A 19039-nucleotide genomic window follows, 5' to 3' on the forward strand; every position below is an offset into this window, starting at 1 on the left:
GGGGTCCACAGTGAATCTGCCCCGATGTGATCTCGAATTTCCCTTAGTCCCTCACTGTTTCCTCACCCAGCCAGGCCTGTGGCAAGAACTGAACAAGAGAAAACCAGCGCCTGCCGGGGTCCCTGAGCAGCTGGACGTCAAGTTGGGTGTGACAGGCGCTTCGTCTGTATTTGCAGTTCAGCATCTTATTTGTTTATTTTTTTGTCTTTTTGCCTTTTCTAGGGCTGCTCCCACGGCATATGGAGGTTCCCAGGCTAGGGGTCAAATCAGATCCTTAACCCACTGAGCAAGGCAGGGATTGAACCCATAACCTCATGGTTCCTAGTCGGATTCGTTAACCACTGCGCCACCAAGGGAACTCAATTCAGCATCTTAAATTCCTGTCATCATAATGTTCACTTCTGTATTTTTAAAACGGAGCATAGTGAAAAACTCATTTGAACCCCCCGTGAAACCCTTTTTCGTATAGGCTATAAAAACAGGGGGTCAACGTCATGAAGCAGCTAGTGCAATAAACATATTTGCACACATCCGTAAAAACAAAAAATGGAAAAGAGAAGTCTCTCCTGCCCGGGCCACGTCCGGGTCTAGTGGGGGCTCCTGGTCGCTGGTTGGCTTCTGGCCGCAGGTTCAGCTCAGGCCGCTCCAGGAGGCGGCCTTCGGGATGGGCATGGGCTGATCCCCGGCGGGCGCGGCTCTCGGGTGGGGCGCACCGCAGTGTCCCGCGCTGCCTGCAAGGCCCCGGCGCCATGCTCCCCTCGCCGGCCCGGCTCGGACCCTGGCCTCCGCGGTCCCCCAGCCCGGTCGCCCGGTCCCCCGACGCGGCCGCAGCTCCCTCCCCCGGACGCGGGCTCGGCGCGCCCCCTAGCGGCCGCCCCGCGCGCGCAGCCTCGACAGCGCCAGCTCTCTGGGCACCTGCGCCCGCGCGCCGCTGGATCCAGCCCCGCGTCTGGAGGGGCCCGTGCGCAGCCTGCCGTGCTTGGAGCCTGGCTCTTGGCTCCCAGGGTCTCGTCCGTCCCGAATGTCCCAGCTTCGCGCCGGTTCTGGGGCGGCCACCCTGGACCCCACCCCATGCCCCCACCCCGGGGGACCTTAGCCCAACCGGCACGTGCCCACGGACTGAAGCCCGCCCACCTTCAGCGCCTGGAAGCTTGTTTTCCCAAAGCTTTTTCGGGTTGTAGTTGAAGAAACTTGAAATGCAAATTGTCAGGCATCCTTCTAGCTCTTTGGTTGAAAAAAGAAAGTTTTCTAGACGTTCTGAGTAAGATCAGCTTCAGTTTACGGACCACAGCAGGCCAGGGGTGTCCTTCCACCGCGCCCATCCCAGCCCCCTCTGCGTTAGTCTCTGCCTCATGCGGGAGGAACTTGGGCCCTGAGAGGTTAGGTCACTTGCCCTGGGGCACAGAGCCGTCAGCAGGCAGGCGGTGGCTGGACCATCTGGCCCTGAAGCCCGTGGCCCCGATGCCGCACCCAGCCTCACCCTCCTCACAGGGCGTCAGAACTGGCTCTGAGCTGCGGACACGGTGGCCCCTCTGGCCAGGCCCAGGGGCTCTGGGCAATCTGATTAGTGTCCGCTGGTGGCTCAGCTCCAATGCTCTGATAAGGAGCCTGCTCTCCTGCTTGTCATTAAGCTGCATTTCCGGATTTTCTAAAATGAAAAGGAAAGGCCTTCGGTTGCACCGGGAACCCTTGGCAAACACAGGAGTCGCTGCCTGGGGGGGCCGGGCAGAGCTGGGCAACAGGCCTCTTGATGACGGGTCCCTGTGTGAAGGCCTGTCTGGAACCCCCAGAGGCAGCTCCATTTTCCTGCCCTGAGCGCAGCTGTCTGGGCTGGAGGAGTTTCATTTCAGCAGGAGACCGCCCTGCCTTAGGACCAGGTCAAGAGACTCATGGGCCAGTGAGGCCGTTCCGGTGGCCTCCTTGTGTGAGGGCATCAGATGGTTAGTGTTCGGGACTCTGCGGTGTAATCAGAAGCCTCAACAGCTGCAAATATCCAGGGAGAGAGGCAGAGATGGGGACCTCGCTGCAGAAGCCCCCCCGCCCTTGAACCTGGGGTCCCCTGCCTGGAGCTCCGTGTCCCAGCCTCCTCAGGCCTTATTATTTTGTCTGTCTGCTCCCTTGCTGGGCTTCTTGGGGGCGGGGGTTTGCCTTGGTTCGCTCTCTTCTCTGTCCTGGGCAGGCCCCTCACTGATTCTCCACTGATCACAAGGCTCTGTCCCATGAGGATCATGGCTGGGGTGGGAAGGGCACACCACCCGCACAGTAGGTCTTTTTTTTTTTTTTTTTGGCCGTGCCTGCTGCATGCGGAAGTTTCCGGACCAGGGACTGAATCTGCACCACCTTGCCGCCTTTGCCACAGCTGCAGCAATGCCAGATCTTTAACCCTCTGCATCGTGAGGGAACATCCAGAGCACACAGTAGGTCTTCATTGGCGTTATGAAATTAGGCAAAAAAGCCAAGTCTGCCCAGAGCTGAGATGCCAATCTGGGAACTTGTTTTCTCATTTAGGCGCCGTCTGGTGGGGAGACATGTCTCTGTGACCCCACAACAGGGCTTTCATGGTGGTGGCTTCGCGGAAAACCCACACCCGACCCCCCCAGCCATGAGGCCACCCCCTCCTTCTGTGGAGGGAGCTCTAGTTGGTTCCTTCAGTGCTGGGTGAGGAGGGGGTGGCCTCTCTGGACCTCGGGCTGCCCCAGGAGGGGACAGTGTGAGTGCAAAGCTCCGAGGCTGCCCAGCCTTGCTGCGCCCCCCCCACACACCCAAGGTGCCAGGCTCTTCCTTGCCCTGCTCCCTTCTCTCTCCTTTAATTTCCCTTCTCAGAATCAAAGGGCAGCCTGACATTTCCCGAGACCCTCGGGCTGTCCTGTGGGCCCCAAGATGCTGCTTCTATCAGTAGCGGACAGCGGGGGTGGGGTGGCGGGCAGACACATGGGGAGGCGACCAGGGGCTGCGGGCTGAGGCTCCTGGAGCTCAGTTGTGCTGCTGCAACTCCGCTGCAATTCCGGCTGGCCACAGGGCAGCACCGGGGTGGGTGTGCTGGTGTTTGGCTGAGGGTGGGATTGCTCCCCAGCAAGACCCGCAGGGAACGGCCGAGGCAGTGAAGGCGCCCTCACCCCGACACTGCACCTCTGAGCCCCGGCCTCGTCCCACCTGCCCCTCCCGGGAGAGGCGTTGTGGACCCAGACCAAGTGCCTGGGGCCACGGAGGAGCTGAAGGTGATGGCAGCTAGGGGGTGACGGAAAGGACAAGTCGGGGACAGGAGGGACCGAGCTGTGTCGTTTCATGAACACTGAGCATAGCGCATTGCTGCGATCAGGGCTGGGAACCATGACTCTGAAAACATGGTAGGACTGTTGGGTCCCGAAAGGAGTGAGAAGGGTGACAGTGACAATGTCACAGCCAGGAAGGCTATGAGCAGGTTTGATTACAAAGTAAAGGTAGAGGTGTCTGCAGGGCAGATCCTGCCCAGGGCTCCAAGGCCCTCCCGCCCGCTTTCATGCCAAACAGACAGCAGGCCTGACCGGACAGCCGAGACTCAGCCTCAGTCTCTGGGGCTTCGCCGGGAGGAGCAGATGCTGGAGAGGGAGGAAGAGGGGACCTCGGTGAGGACGGGGTGTGTGCACATGGTCTGGAAAATCCCAGGAGCTCAGGGACGTTCCCAGTGTCACCCCTGCCTCCCTGAACTTAGATGCTCATCCATGAACTGGTAACAAAAACACAAGCTTCCTCCAGGGTGCTGTGAGGATTAAAGCGCGTGCGTGTGTCCTGGCTCCCTACAAAGCGCAGCATATGTCCCGGCAGCAAGGTCTTACCTGGCCCCAAATAGCATCAGTGCCAAGGTGAAAAGGACCCCTTTCCTAGAGAGAGATTTTAAGGAATTGGCTCCTGTGACTGTGGGGTTGGCAAGCCTGAAATCTACAGGGCAGGCTGGCAGGCTGGATCCAGGAAAGAGCTGGTGCTGCAGCCGGGGCTGAAGGCTGTCTGGAGGCAGAGGTCTCCCTTCCTCAGGGACTCCGGTCTTTTTCTCTTAAGACCTTCAACTGATTGGGCGAGGACCACCCACACTATGGAGGACAGTCTGATTTACTCCAAGTCTACTGGTTTAAACTTAAAGTTAAAAAAAAAAATTCAGTTGATTTACAATGTTGTGCCAATTTCTTCTGTACAGCAAAGTGAAAAAATTGATCTCCTCTCAAACAGACCTTCACAAAAACATCTAGCATGTTTGACCAAGTATCTGGGGACTACGGCCCAACGAAATGGACACCTAAGATTAACCTTTTCAGTATCTGTTCATTTAGTTTGAATTGTCCTTCCTGAGATGCAAGGGAGGAAGCCCTCAGCAGCTGAGCTCCGTCCCCAGACACGTGTGTAAAGATGGATCAGATTAACCTGGGGCCACTTTGGAGAGCGGTGGTCACGGCCCCGTGAGACCATGGGTGGAACGGGGCGGGGAGGGCTGGGATCGTCCAGAACCTGAGGATATGGTGGCTGGGGTGCCATGGGGGGCTTTGGGTGGGCAGGTGGTGCCACGGGAGAGCAGGCTGGGGTGCCCTTTGGGTCCGTGGGGCCCTCCACCTTCTGCTGGCCCCCGGGCATCCGAAGGAGTTACTTCCTTGCCTCCTGGTGGCCACGTTCGTTTTCTCTCTGACTGATCTGGTTCAGCGCACGGGATCCAAGCGCTGTGGATGCCTGGGGCTGGCCTTGGGTGGCAGACCTGCAGCTCAGGTGGCTGTGGTCAGGTGGGATGGGGGCTGCGGGGTCGCCCCTCCCAGGAACGCAGAGGACACAGAGAGGCCCCAGCTCCTGTTCACTCAAGGAGCTTAGACCCTGGAGCCGCCTCTGCCCTGGGAAGGGGGTGGGGGCTGGGACTGCAGCCCCCTGGGAGGGCTCCTTTTCGGGGGGGGGGGAACCATCCTTCAGCCAGTGAGCTCTTCCTTCCTCCCCGCACACCCAGATTGTGCCCTGGTAGGAACCCTGCTCTTAGGGCTGCGCGGTGTCGTTGCGCCCCCTCCCCCAGTCCCAACTTGCCCCCAGGCCTCGGATTGTGACCTTATTTGGGGATCTTTACTTCATCATCACAGGTGAAGATGAGGTCGCTCGCGTGGGTCCTAAGCCCGTGGGAGGGGCATCCTTGTCAAAAGGGGGACCAGACACAGACACACAGACGCTCGGGCACAACCGGGACGCCAGACCCGGGGGGGAGGCCCTCAGATCCCTCCCACAGCCTCCCCGGGGAGCCCCGCCCTGCCCACACCTCGATCCCGGACTTTGGCCTCTAGAACTGGGAGCATTTACATTTCTGTGGTTTAGGTGGTTCCAGCTGCCTGGTTTGCGGCATTTTGTGGGGAGCCCCAGGCAACCAGGACACCCCCCAGCCTCGTTTTCTCCAATAATGCAGCGGAAGTTCAGAAAGAGCAGCAAAGCGCCTGGGTCTCACGGGCAGTGAGAAGGGCCGCCCGCAGGGCCGGCTTCCACGCGTGCACTGCCCGCCCGCAGGCCCCCTCCCCTGCGACCCCCGCCCTCCTATGCCTGCGGGGCTGGGCCCCTCCAAGCTGCGGGGGTTGGAAGGACTGATCTGGGGGCGGGGGAGAAGGGGAAAGGGGGGAGGGCGCGCGCGAGAACCTTACTTTCCCACGCAGAGGAGCGCAGCCCGGAAACTTCTGCAACTGATGCTTTATGAAAACAGAACTTTGAAGCAGGTGACGAGTCGCCCCCCCCCCCCCCGCCCTGCCTAGTGACTGAATAATCGGGGACGCTTATTGGCTGGGTTTGCACTGAGAGCCCGCAGCTGGGTGCTGGGGTACCGACGACGCCTGATGACTTACTCCTGGGCTCGGAGAGCCGGTCGGTCCACCGTTCACAGCCTCGACTCGCATCAGGCTCCCCAGCCCTCACCGCCCAGCAGCAGAGGGTCGGCCTGAGGGGCGGGAGCCCCCGGGCTCCCGAGGAGGAAGCGGTGGCCCCGCCTCCTGGAGCACCGCCCCCACCGGCCGCTGCAAGCTCCTCCCACTCCGCCGCCCCCCGCGGGCCCTGCGGGGCGGGGAGGACGGGAGGCGGCGGTGGAGTCAGATTCTCTCTGAGGAAGATTCCACCACCCCCTCCACCCTGCCCCAGGGCCCGTGAAGTACCGGGGCTGGGGTGGAGGGCGCGGTTTGGGGACCGCCCAGAAGCCCTTCCTGCGCCGGCACCCTGGACTGGCCCCTCTAGAAGCCACATCCTGGTGGCCCGCCACTTGAGCCCGAACACCAGCCCGCGCCAAAGGACCTCCCCACCTCTAAGTGAAAGGGACCTCTGAGCTGTTCGCAGGGACGGCAGGGTGGCGGCCTGGAAGTGTTTCTGCTGCGGGATGAAGCGCATAACTAGTCTCCGCTGCGAGAGCTTTCTTTCCCAGACGCCCGGCCGCCCGCCCCCTCCTCGTCTTCTCTGGGACACTAAACGTCTCCCTCTGTGAATGATTGTCTGACTTTTAGGCAATATTAAAATTTCTGTAAAAGTGATCATATGGAAACCAGACATCGGCTGATGTAACCCGAGCCCTTCAGCTCCAAAGATCTTAATAGGCTCAAAAGCAGAATTTGGGGGCATTATTGGGCCTGTTTCTTCCCTAGTTAATGAATATGCCACATCTTTATATATGAATATACCAAATATATTTATTCTATTCTACTCTATTGTATTATTTCTATTTCTATGCCATTCCGTTTTATTCTATTTCATATTTTTTGGCTGCGCCATGTCACATGGCGTTCCCGGGGCCAGGGATCAGATTGGAGCCACCTACACCAGTTACAGCAACACCAGATCCTTAACGGACGGTACCGGGCCAGGGATTGAACCTGTGTCTCAGCGCTGCAGAGAAGCCACTGATCCCGTTGAGCCACAGCAGGAACTCCTATATTGATTTTAACATACACTCTCATCCATTAAGAATCCTGGCAGTGAAATCCACTCAAACCATCCAGGCTGCATCAGCCTTTGGGGTAAACGTAGGAATGGGACCGCCCTGGTGTCTTTATTTGGGGACACCTGCCTTCTGAGGACACTCTCCTGAGGTCTGGGGTCCCATACGATTGCTTCCAGGGGCTGGCCTGCGTGACAAGACCGCGGAGTGATCTGGGAGCCACAGGAAGTGGAAAAGCCCAGGACGAGCAGTGGGAGGGGGCCCGGGCTGGGCGCGTTCTCCTCCTCTGCCATCCTCAGCCCGGTGCACCCACCTGGTGACCTGGGAGTGTGCTTGACCTTCTGGACCGGAGAGGAGGAAGGAGAAGGCAGACAGGGCTCCAGAGGATGCCCTTCGTGGGACCTGCCACGGGGAGCTCCACGTGTGTTCCAGAGGCTTATCGCGTGGGCCCTTCCAGCTGCAAAGGAGGCTCAGCGCTGTCCTTGTTCTGGATGACTCCATCTGCCTGCCAGCCAGGGATCCCACTTCCAAGGAATGGGGTGACAGGCACGGGGCGGGGCCCCGGGAAGCCTCCGTGAGGACTGTGGTGCCAAGAGTCTCCCGGCCATTTGTTAACCTTTCCTGCCCCAGCAGAGCTCTGGTGCCTGGGCGAGGAACAGCCTTGAGGTCACACAGGGAGGAGGCTCCCTGTTACGTGGGTCCACAGACGTCCCCACCTTGTTCCCGTTTTAATAAAAAAGGGACGCCGTGCACCCCGTGGGCCCCAGTCCGATTTGGAGAAAGGAGGCTGGTCTGGGGACTGGTTAGTTACCTGGTGCTTGTCACAGGCCAGCCCCGCCTGAGTGGCTCAAACAGCAACAATCTTTTTCTTTTTTTACTTTTTAGGGCCACACCCGCGGTGTATGGAGTTTCCCAGGATAGATAGGGCTCCAGCCGGAGCTGCATTTGCAACCTACACCACAGCTCATGGCAACACCGGATCCTTAACCCATTGAGCGAGGCCAGGGATCGAACCTGCATCCGCATGGATGCTAGTTGGGTTTGTTACCACTGAGCCACGACAGGAAGTCCCAGCAACAATATTTTATTGACTCTTGTGGTTTCTAGGGTTGGGACTCGAACGTGGCCTGGTGGCTGACTGTGGTCACAGACAGGGCTGGGCAGTGTCCTGGCTGTGGGGACCTCCGCCTGGGCTGCCTGCTGTCCTCACACCTTGCTGCTGGCTCCTGGCCTGTGTGTCTTGTCTGGAAGACCAGGCCTGGGAAGGCGCAGGGTCAGTGCCTGTGTCACAGTGGTAGCCTCGTGCAGGGGGCTGCCCGGGGCAGGAACCCCAGCAAAACTGAGCCCTCCTCTGCTCAAAGCCACCAAACGGATGTGTAATGAATCCGAATAAACGCTGTGGGCATGACGCGGTCAAAGTCTCTGGAATGGAAGCCAGGGATGGCCTCATGGGGTGAGACTGGGCCTTGGGACAGCAGGAGGTGCCTGGGGCATGAACGCCAAGGGGACCCCCCTTTGGGGTCCGGCCGTGCAGGGTGTGGACTCAGCCCTTGGTCAGGGTAGTGTCTACACAGTCGAACCTGATTTTCAACCCCGGAGGGCCGTGTGACAGTGTCTGGAGACACTGCGGGGGGTGCTTCTGGCACGTGGTCAGCAGAGCACACTCAGCTCCTAAACAGCCGCAGCCCTCAGACAGCCCCCTGTGCTGGTGTGGTGGGGGTGGGAGTGTATGTGTATGTGTGAGAGAGAGGGAGGGTCGTGTGTGTGTCTGTGAGGGGTGTGTGTGTGTGTGTATGTACATGTGTTGTGTGTCAGGGGAAGGGTATGTGGTGGTGTGTGTGTGTGTGTGTGTGTATGGGGGAGTGTGTATGGTACATGTGGTGGTGTGTGTGCAGGGAGAGGATGTGTGAGTGGGTGTGTGAGTGGGTTGTGTGTGTGTGGTGGTGTGTGAGTGGGTGTGTGAGTGGATTGAGGGGGTGGGTGGATGTGTGTGTGAGTGGTGTGTGTGGTGGTGGGTGGTGGGGGTGGTGGTGTGGAGTGGGGTGTGGGGTGTGTGGGTGTGTGAGTGGGTGGGTGTGGGTATATGTATATGTGTGTGGGAGTGGGTGTGTGTGGGAGTGGGTATGTGGGGTATGAGTGGGTGTGGGTGGGTGTATGTGTGGGTGTGATTGGGTGTGTGGGGTGTGTGTGGGATGTGTGTGTGGTGTGAGTGGGTGGGTGGGTGTGTGAGTGGGTGTGTGTGAGTGAGTGGGTGTGTGTGGGTATGGTGGTGTGTGTGTGGTGTGTGAGTAGGTGTGTGGGTGTGTGTGTATGTGTGTGTATATGTGAGTGGGTGTGGGTGTGAGTGGGTGTGTGTATGTGTGTGTATATGTATGTGAGTGGGTGTGTGTGGGGTGTGGGTGTGGGGTGTGGATGTGTGTGTGGGGTGTGTGAGTGGGTGTGTGTGGTGGGTGGTGTATGTGTGGGTGTGAGTGGGTATGTGTGGGTGTATGTGTGGGTGTGTGGGGGTGGGTGTGGGTGGGTGGGTGGATGTGTGTGTGTGGGGTGGGGGTGGGTGTGGGTGTATGTGTGGGGTGTGAGTGGGTGTGTGGGGTGTGTGTGGGTATGAGTGGGTGTTGGGGAGTGGGTGTTTGTGTTTGTGTGAGTGAGTGTGTGTGGGTGTGTGGGTGGGTAGGGGCAGCAGGCAGGTCTGTGCGCAGGGAGGGGGGTGGTTCCAGCCAGCAGGTCGTCAGGTCCTGGGGGCGACAGTGGCCAGAGGTAAGTCTGCGCTGACAGGCTGGGGACTGGGGGTCTCACAGTGTCTGGACATGGGGTCCTGGGAAACGGAAAGCCTCGGAGAAGCGGTGGGTTTCGGCGGAGTTTTCCTCGAGTGCATCTGGCCCGAGGCGCAGGAGCTGGGGAAGTGAGCGGCCGCCCCTGCCAGGCCTGCAGTGCCACTGCCCCCCCCATGCTAGGCTGTAATCGGGGGTCCCATCCAGGATCCCGAGTCCTGGGGGCCAGAGCCTGTGCTGGGGACACCTGCCTGGCATCTGTGGGGCCACCCCTTCAGTGCGGGGCTTCTCAGATGTGTTTGCGTGTGTGCTGTGTCTGTTGTCATCCTGGGGCTGGGGCCTCTTTGGGGCCACGGTGGAGTCTGACATGCACGAGTTTGAGGGCCTTCGATCTAGAGGGTGTGACTGATCCGGGCTGTTCTGTTTCCGAATGTTACTGCCTTGCTTATAGCTACTTTGGAGCCCGGCCTGGGACCCAGAAAGGATACAGCTTATATGGCTTCCTAGGATCCCCGGCAGCTGATCAGGCAAGAGCTTTCCTAGGAAAGGGGCCTGAACTGAATGGAATGGGAGCATCCACCGATGTGTCATTTGCCCAGAACCCAGACGTGACAGCCATCGCCAGCAAGCCTGGCTTCATGTTGGCTGTGCTTGTGGCCCAGGGCTGGCGCCCAGAGGAACGGGCTAGATTCTGGAGGGAGCCCTGGCTTCCGAGCTTGTCATGAAAGAAAAATACCAGCAGCGGCGCCTGCCTTGCTGTGTGATTTGGGCAACTTCCTTGCCTTCTCTGGGCTTCTGGTCGCCTGTGTATTGTGAGTGACGGGACTCAGATGCTGAATGGCTGGAGCTCGAGGTTTGCAGAAGGGAGAGCCCAGGCTTCTCAGGACACAGCGCCTAGAAGCCCTCCCCACCAGACCCCCCGAGAAGCCTGATCTGCGAGGCAGCGCCCCCAGCTGGTCCTCTCCCTCCCTCCTTCCTGCCCCCGGGGTCCCCTCTGCCCCTCAGCAGCCCTTCTGAAGCCCGCATTTCTCTGCGGAAGCCAGCGTGCAGATAAGGATGGAACAGGTGCTTCCTCCGTTCACTGCTTGAAGCTCAGCCCCTGAGAGGATGGTTTTTGGAGATGGGCCTTTGGGAGGTGACTAGGTTTAGACAAGGCCACAAGGGTGGGGCCTCCACGGAGGGACTAGTGTCCTTATGAGATGCAGAAGACCAGAACTCTCCCCCTCTCTCTGCCAGGGGAGGACACAGCCATGGGGTGGCCGTGGAGGGACCAGGAAGAGGTCTCACCATCACTCGATCTTAGACTTCCAGCCTCCAGAACTTGAGAAACAAACTCCTGCTGTTTAAGCCACCGGCTGTGATGTTTTCTTAGGCGGCCGAGCTGACGAATACACACCCAGATCATGGCAGGCAGAGGCTGCTTCCTCAGAGCTGGTGGGAGCACGGGGGTGGGTGGTCCTCACATGCCCTCGACAGGCAGGGGCTTCTGGCTGGGAGAGGGGGCTTGGAGGGTGGGCCTGGTGGGGATGATGGGCGCTGGGGGCGGGGGTTCTTCGTGACTGCCCAGGGGAGAGTGTTAAGCTTCCCCTGGTTGTTCCCAAGCTGGAAATAGGGGCAGAAGTTGGGAACCGTCCGGGGCTCATGGAGGCTGATGGAGGCAGGACTCAGCATAGTCTCTGCTGCGTCCCGGGCTCTTACAGGCTCCCCGTTCTTGCCTCCTCTGTCCCTCCGAAAGCACACAGCCACGTGCTAACGGAAGAGGGCCAAGGGTGTCTCAAAATGTCCTTCCAGTCTGTCTTGTGACACTGGGATTTTTTTGTTGTTGTTGTTTTTGCTTTTTAGGGCCACACTCGTGGCCTATGGAGGTTCCCGGCTAGGGGTCTAGTCGGAGCTGTAGCCACCAGCCTACACCACAGTCCCAGCAACGCCAGATCCAAGCCACATCTGCAACCTACACTACAGCAATGCTGGATCCTTAACCCACTGAGCAAGGCCAGGGATTGAACTTGTGTCCTCGTGGTTACTAGTCAGGTTTGTTTCCGCTGTGCCATGACGGGGACTCCAACACTGGGGTTTTTAATAGAGGCTCCGGGAAGGAGCCCAGGGAGCACACTCGGCCTCCAACACCTGGGCAGGTGCAGGTCCAGGCTTACCCACATGGCTCCCCCCAGAGCTGACCTGTTGTGCCCAGTGGACCTGGCCTGGGCCCAGCGGTCAAGCCAGCATCTGCTTTCAGGGCTGGTCTGATCACCCCACACCTAGGGCCTCTGAAAGCGGGGCTCATCAACCCGGCATGAACCATCAGCTCCCACCAGCCAGTCAAGACCGCCCAGGAGGCAGACCTGGGGGAGGGCGGTGGGGGGGGGGGTGGCCTCCTTCCTGGTCCAGCTGCGGGGGCGGGGGTGCTGGTGGGGACCTGGGGCCGGAGGGCGAGCTGGGCTGCGTCCGGCTTTTTTGTTTCATCTCCTCTGAATCTTGGTCAAGAAGGGTGATATCCTGCAGCGGGGGTGACTGGCTGTTTCTCTGAGGCAGTGGCTGCTCGATGGCTTGGAAGGTTTATTGAATCAATCGGTCCCTCTGCTCGCAGGCTGGGCTATGTCATGCTCATTGAATCAACAACAGCACAACGAATGAATGCCTTTCCAAGCAATGCGGGTTTGTCTAGAGTTTTCTAGCGGGCAGTGTGACGCCTCAACTGAGCACCATTTTTGTTTTTCCTTTTTGGCTGCCCTGTGGCACATGGAAGTTGCCAAGCCAGGGATCAGATCTGAGCTGCAGCTGCAACCTAGGCTGAAGCTGTGGCAACACTGGATCCTTAATCCACTGTGCTGGGCCTGGGGTCAAACCTTCGTCCCAGGCTGCCAAGATGCCGCCAGCCCCATTGTGCCACAGCGGGAGCTCCTGAGTGCCAATTTTATTATTCTCAGTGTTTCCTTTATGTCTTCACCCCGAAACTTTCAAGACGAAACACAAATTCCCGTCTCTGGTTGATGGGGGACTTCCATGTGCTTGATGGGTCCCATCTTTTTTCTTTTTTTTTTTTTTGACCACTCCTACGGCATTTGAAGTTCCCAGGCCAGGGATCGAACCTGGACCACAGCAGTGCCAACACCCGATACGTAACTGGCTGAGTGGCCAGGGGACTCCCGTCTCGTCCTTCTTACATCGGTGCCGCTGCGACCACGGGGAGGTCTTATGTGCTTCACACAGGCTCCTGGTTGGGCCCAGTGAGCACCTGAAAGACTCCTTGAAATCTACACGATTTCGACAGCGAGATGGTGGAGGGTGAGAAACGTGCTCTCCGGGTGGGAAAATAATTTCCACTCCTCGGATGAACAGACATCACTGTGTCACACTCCCACTCCCTCCTACGGGCCTCGCAGCCAGAGCTGGCTCTGTTTCGGATTGTGCTGGCTTTGCAGGCGGTCAAGTCCACTGACCTAGCGAAGGCCTGGCCATGTAGCCTTCAGAGCCGTCCCTTGGGTCACCCTTTCCCAATCGGTGATGCGCCACCTAAAAAAAAAGCCTGCTGTGGAGCTCTTCCAATCCAACTGACTGAACCTGCTGCTCAGAGCTTGCGTGGATGAACGCAGAAACCCCAAACACCAGATAGCGACACGGAGCTAGGGACCTCCCCACTCCCGTCCCCAGAAGGACAGGAGGCTGGAGAAATCAGAACGGACATTCAGCTTGTCCACAAGCTCCAGAGGCAACGACAGTCGTTGATACATTTCAAACTGGCACTCCTAGAAAGTGTAGCCCAGCCAGGGTGCAGGCATTCTGGCCAAACACGATGGGGACCAGGGGGTGCGCGGGGGACAGGGCTCAACGTGTGACCACAGTCCCGCCTGCACCTGCCACAGAGCACAGATGCCCGGGACGCGGGCCGGCCATCTGGGCAGAGGACACCGCATGAGGCCAGGACAGAACCTCGACGAAACTGCTGGCTGTGGGAGGTGGGGGCAGAGCCACCCCAGGGCGGGGGTGACGCCCCACGGGCCCCACTTTCTTCCAGGGTTCCTGTCACCCGAGCACACATGGCCGACCTGCAGGTGGAGTCAACGCTTTCTCTTTTCAGGTTTTTTAACCCAATGTCATCTGAAAAGACCTGCCGACTTATCACGGAGGAAAAGGGTGGGCACAGGGACGGGTGGAACAGACGGCGCGCATCTCAGCTAAACCCTAAAGCAGCCTGGTGGGAGAGAGGTTTTATTTATGAATGTTTTAGTGAATAGTACTGGATGTTTTTCCCCCCCTCGGTGTTTTGAAATGTCTCCACAAAGTCTAAAGATGCCCTTGGGGAGAGAGCAGTTAGTGACTTCTGATCTGTTTCTTTATCCAAACCAATGCAAAGCCTACAGACGGACTGAACAAAACAAAGCAAAACAAAGCAAAAAACAGAAAAACAAACAAACAAAAAAAAACAAAGCACAGCAAAACAACCCCATGACCAGAGACAGTGTCAGGTAGAAACCATAGAAAAATACGAATTAATTCCATAAGGTTAACCATTAGCATAGCGACAGCAGCACGTGGTACAGCCCCTGAAAATGCCGAATCTCCTAATTACAGAAAGAGCAAGCCAACCTATGAACAAGTACTGTTAAAATAATTGTGCTCTAGTTGTTCCATGGCGGTGACGTCGGGCGGATGGGATATGCTCTCGTGTGGGCGGGGACCGAGCCAGGCTGGGTCTCCATGCTGCCGTTCGCAGGCTCCGACCCCAGGGCCAGCTTCTCCACCGCTGTCCGTCCTTTGCTTTCTTCCTTGGGCAGGGGTCGTGGGAGGCACAGTCCCCCTGGGGCGGGAGGAGGCGAGGGTTCCAGGCTCCGGGGAGGCCCCGGTGCGTGGCAGTGCACCTCCACCCAGGACGACGGAGCTGGTTTCTGAAGCAAAACTGCCCGCAGGACCCAAGACACACATGCTATGAAGGTGACGCTTCCTGCCCCCGCCCCAGGTGTCTGCAGGGGTCGGGGAGGGGGGGGGGCTCCAGGCCGGGGTCCGCTGTTCCAGGAAGAGCCAGGCTGGGCTTGGGCCGGGGTGGTCAGTCCTCCTCCTCGTCCTCTTTGGCCGTGACCGTGGGGAGCTTGTCCTGGATCCTGAAACACTCCACGAAGAAGTTGGTGAGAGACCGGTAGAGGTGGTGCTGGAGGGAGGCGCTGTTGAAGTAATGGCTTTCGTCGGGGTATATCTGCAAGAAGGCAAGAGAAGTCATCCAAGAAGGCAAGAGACGCGGGGCTGGGGCGCCCGGGAGACGCGGGGCCCCACCGGCCGGAGCACCCCGCCGCCTGGATCCTCGCCTGAAGTCATTTCAGGGCTTCTTCTCCTGGCTTTGCTTAATGGGCTCTGCGCAGCCTTGCTGTGTTTCTTGGAACCTGTGACACGGATCCAGGCTCGGGGACCACAGGGGCAGCGCCCAGGCCACCAGGGATCAGGACGCCCAAGGGCCTGGAAAGAATCCTGAGCTGTCCCTACAACCCTTGCCCCGCTCCCACAGGCACCTGTGTTGACTCAGCCTGTGACAGCGCCGGGGCCCTTCTGGACCTCGGTGTCCAGTGGTGTCCAGGGCAGTGACGGCCACCATAAAGTCTAGCTCACTGAGCCTCGTGAGACGTCAACAATGAAGTGCCTCTGAAATGTCACAGCAAGGCCTGGGACCCTGTGCTGGCAGTGAACGCCCATCCTGAATAAAAGGACCCCTCCCAGCACGGATTCAAAGCCAAGGCGAATGGGCCTGAGAGCCTGTGTTCCTTCTGTGACAGGCTGCCTCCTGCGTTTTGAACCCTGTCTTCCTCTTATGTCGCGACACCTTGAGAGTATTTATTAAGGGGGGACTTGAGCTGCCCTGTGTACATTAAACATCAAACAGTACAAAGCGACACGGAGCAGGAAGCCTGTCTCCCCCTCCCCACATCCCGGGCCCTGGGGCCCTTCCCCTGCAGCTGATGGCTGTTACAAACTCACTGAGCTTCTGCAGACACTCGCTGTGCCTGCAGGGGTGTCTGGGGGGCCTGCGGGGCCTACCGCCTAGCACCTTGCTGATTTCGCTTGGCCTGCATCTTGGGGAGTTGTCCACACGGGCACCCAGAGGTCTGCCACGTGACCTACCGTGGCCGCCTTGGGTGCAAACACTGCACCTGGCACTGCCGTGCGGCTCTCAGGTTTACTGCGATCTGAACGTTTTCAGATGGGAGCTAAAGTCCCATGAGCTACGTCCCTCCTTCCCCACCCATCAGCACTGGAGCCAACCTCGCTTCCTGCAGGATGCGCTCCCCAACTGCCCAGCCCATGCCAGCCCCCACGAGACAGCAAAGCAGGAAGGCCAGGGCTATGTGCGTCTCGCCAAACGAACCCGACGGCAGGAAGCAGATGGAAGAAGCTTCCAGAAGCAGCACCATGCATCTCTGGAAAGACCCTGGACTTGGTCTGCTGGGTCAGCACTTGATGCCAAGGGGGGCAAGGCCATGGGTCTGGTTCTCAGGAAGAGCAGGGCTCTTTAACTACTGCTGAGCCACAGATGATTCTGGAACATCCGGCCAGTATTCAGTAGATGTGTGCTGTGCAGAGGGAGCTAGTGCGAGAGGCTCGGGACCCGCCACGGCCGTGCTCGTCCTCGTGGGACAGGGGCCCACCTCCATCGCCTGTGGGGTGTGGGGCCCGCTCTTGCTCACCCCTGGGGGGGGGTGGGGCGGTGGCAGCGTTCTCCCGGGGCGAAAACACCCGTGCAGAACCGAGCTACCGTTAGCGAGCAGGAAAAGCAAGCCCTGCTGCCGATGACCACGACACAGGAGTGTGTGGCAGTGGCATGGCCTGGGTACCACTCGGCTCTGGCTCCATGGACAGGACTGCTCCAGGAAGCAGAGCAGGTGTGCCTCGTACCTGTAAGCTGTAATTAGCCTTTCCCTTGATGAGCTGTGTGATGAGTTCTGCTGTGTGCTGGAAATGGATCTTTTCTGTTGAAAAACAGAAGAGAGGCGAGTGAGGAACCTGTTTGTCAAAACCCGTAACCCCACTGAGGGCGATGCTTTGCCCGAAGCACAGCGGCCGCGTCAGGCGGGGGCTCACCGTCGGCGGTCGCGTGGATAATCAGGAGCTGCTGCCCTTCCAGCGCCGACACCCGGGGTGCCACCCTGGCCATCTGCACACGCGGGGAGAGAGGACAGAGCTAGCACCCGCGGCAGGCAGCGGGGTGCACCCTGGAGCCCTGACCGGGGGGGGGGGTCCCACCTGCTGTGGGACGCACAGCACATCCAGGAGCCTCCCCTTTCCCTGCCTGGGCGCCCCTCAGGAAGAGGGACGTGCAGAGAGAAGGGAGTCGGACAAAGGGTCTCCTCCCCCTGCAGGGGGCCCTGGCCATCCTTCCACCCGATGCCACAGGGAGGTGACAGGAAGTCCCAGGGTCCAAGGGGGTTTCAGCCTGGAAGCGGCAGCCTTGCCTGCAGCAGGGCTCTAGGCTCTGCGGTGCCAGGTGAGGAGATGCCCCATGTGACATCTGCGCTCGGCCAAGGGGACAGCGAGGATGGGAGGCGGTGGCCACTCACACCGGAGCCTGCAGGTCCTGGGACAGCCTCCTCCACCCCAAGGCCTTCCCAGCTCTCCTCCTCATCCCTCGGTTCCAGGATGGGCAACCGACCAGGAGCGGTCACAGTCACAGTCACCCAGTTCTCAGGGAGGTGGAGGGGGGTCCAGAGGTCTTCTCAGCGTGACCTCTGGTCATGGAAAGGGAGCGACAGGGTGGCTGGGGCTGGAGGGAGGCGGTGAGCAAATCAGAGCGGCCGGCCCACGCCATCCGATTCCGCCACGGCCAAGGGGCGGTCGCGCAAACCTACCTCGTACGCTCTGTTGTCAAGTCCGTGGAGGCCCAGGTACCTCTCGGAAAATGCAGACGCTGGACAGAAGCAGAGGGGAGAGCGTTACACGGGCCTCGGCCCTGTCTGACTCGGGGGCCGCCCTGGGGCCGGGCGGAGGGCGGGCTCCCTTCCACCTGTGTGGTGACCTTTTGTTTCTGAAAAACCATGTCACCCTCTTGGGTCTTTATGTGGACAACCAGACAGCACCACAGTGACCTTGCAATAGGTTGGTGGCGGGGTTTCAACGCACAGGGAAACGTCAGTCAGCAAAACTTGATCGGCGTTTTAAACAAACACACGCTTCAGGTCAACATTCGGGAGCAGGAACCACCACCAACAGGACGTTTCCATCAGAAATGCCTTATTTTTAAGTCCGCTATGTCTGCGTCCTCCCGGCTCCCTGGCCCAGGCCCAGGGTCTGGGTGAGGACCTGATCATGGAAAGAAGCTGGCAGGTGCTGCGGGCAGGTGCTGCGGGCAGGTGCTGTGGGCAGGTGCTGCGGGCAGGTGAGAGCAGCGGCTCCCCCGCCCCCAGCTCCGAACACCCCCACCCGCCCGGGCAGACACCGGCACAGGGCCCCTGCCCGCTCTGCGGTCAGAGAGGAAGGGCAGCCCTTGGCGGCAGTGGTGGCAGGACGCCTCCTTCCCTTCTGCTCACGACTCCCAGAGCCATTAGCGGCCTTGCGGCTTCTGGGCGTCCCCTCGAATGTGGCTCAGGGGCATCAGTGGATGGACAGCTCCCCTCCCCTCCCAGGGTGCGGGGTGCGGGCGGGGGCCCTTACCGTAGAGCTTGAAGTCTGTTATTGGGGAGAGGGCGCAGCCGCAGCTGAAGATCTGGCCTTGGTTCTCGCCCTTGGCCGGGAGGATGTAGGTGCTCAGGTAGCCGCCGTAATCCTGGGCGAGAGCGGCAGACAGACGGGTGAGCAAGTCAGGGACCCGCTCAGGAAGACGGCCTCCCACCCCCAGTCCGTGAGTCCAGCAGCCACGGTCAGGGAGGTTTTTCTTTTTTAAAAAATGTAAGCTTAACTGTTTTTAAGGCAGGTGAAAAGATAAAAAGCAAACACTTTTCCAAAGGAATAGAATGTGACGCAAACAGCCCTCTTCGTGGGGCCTCGTGTTCAAGTCACATGAGGATGAAAAGCAATGGTGACTGTGGACAGTGTGAGTGTGGACGGGTGTAACTGTGGACGTTGTGACTGGACGGTGTGAGTGTGGACAGTATGAGTGTGGATGGTGTGAGTGTGGACAGTGTGAGTGTGGATGGTGTGACTGTGGACGGTGTGAGTGTGGACGGTGTGACTGTGGATGGTGTGACTGTGGACAGTGTGAGTGTGGACAGTGTGACTGTGGACGGCGTGAGTGTGGATGGCGTGAGTGTGGACAGTGTGAGTGTGGACAGTGTGACTGTGGATGGCGTGAGTGTGGACAGTGTGAATGTGCACGGTGTGAGTGTGGACGGTGTGACTGTGGACGGCGTGAGTGTGGACAGTGTGATTGTGGACAGTGTGACTG

At 59.3% G+C, this 19039-nt stretch overlaps 1 protein-coding gene across 1 annotated transcript in view; it reads right to left on the reverse strand.

The window, feature by feature from the left end:
• The window catches only part of DPP6 (dipeptidyl peptidase like 6), a 757367-nt gene continuing 752197 nt past the window's right edge, over window positions 13870–19039 (reverse strand). The window contains 5 exon segments of the mRNA XM_021079151.1: window positions 13870–14869; window positions 16558–16631; window positions 16744–16816; window positions 17508–17566; window positions 18310–18421. Of these exon segments, the coding sequence (XP_020934810.1) occupies window positions 14723–14869; window positions 16558–16631; window positions 16744–16816; window positions 17508–17566; window positions 18310–18421 (465 nt within the window). The 3' untranslated portion in view covers window positions 13870–14722.

Source organism: Sus scrofa, chromosome 18 (genome assembly GCF_000003025.6).
Source record: "Sus scrofa isolate TJ Tabasco breed Duroc chromosome 18, Sscrofa11.1, whole genome shotgun sequence".
NCBI classification, from domain to species: Eukaryota; Metazoa; Chordata; class Mammalia; order Artiodactyla; family Suidae; genus Sus; species Sus scrofa.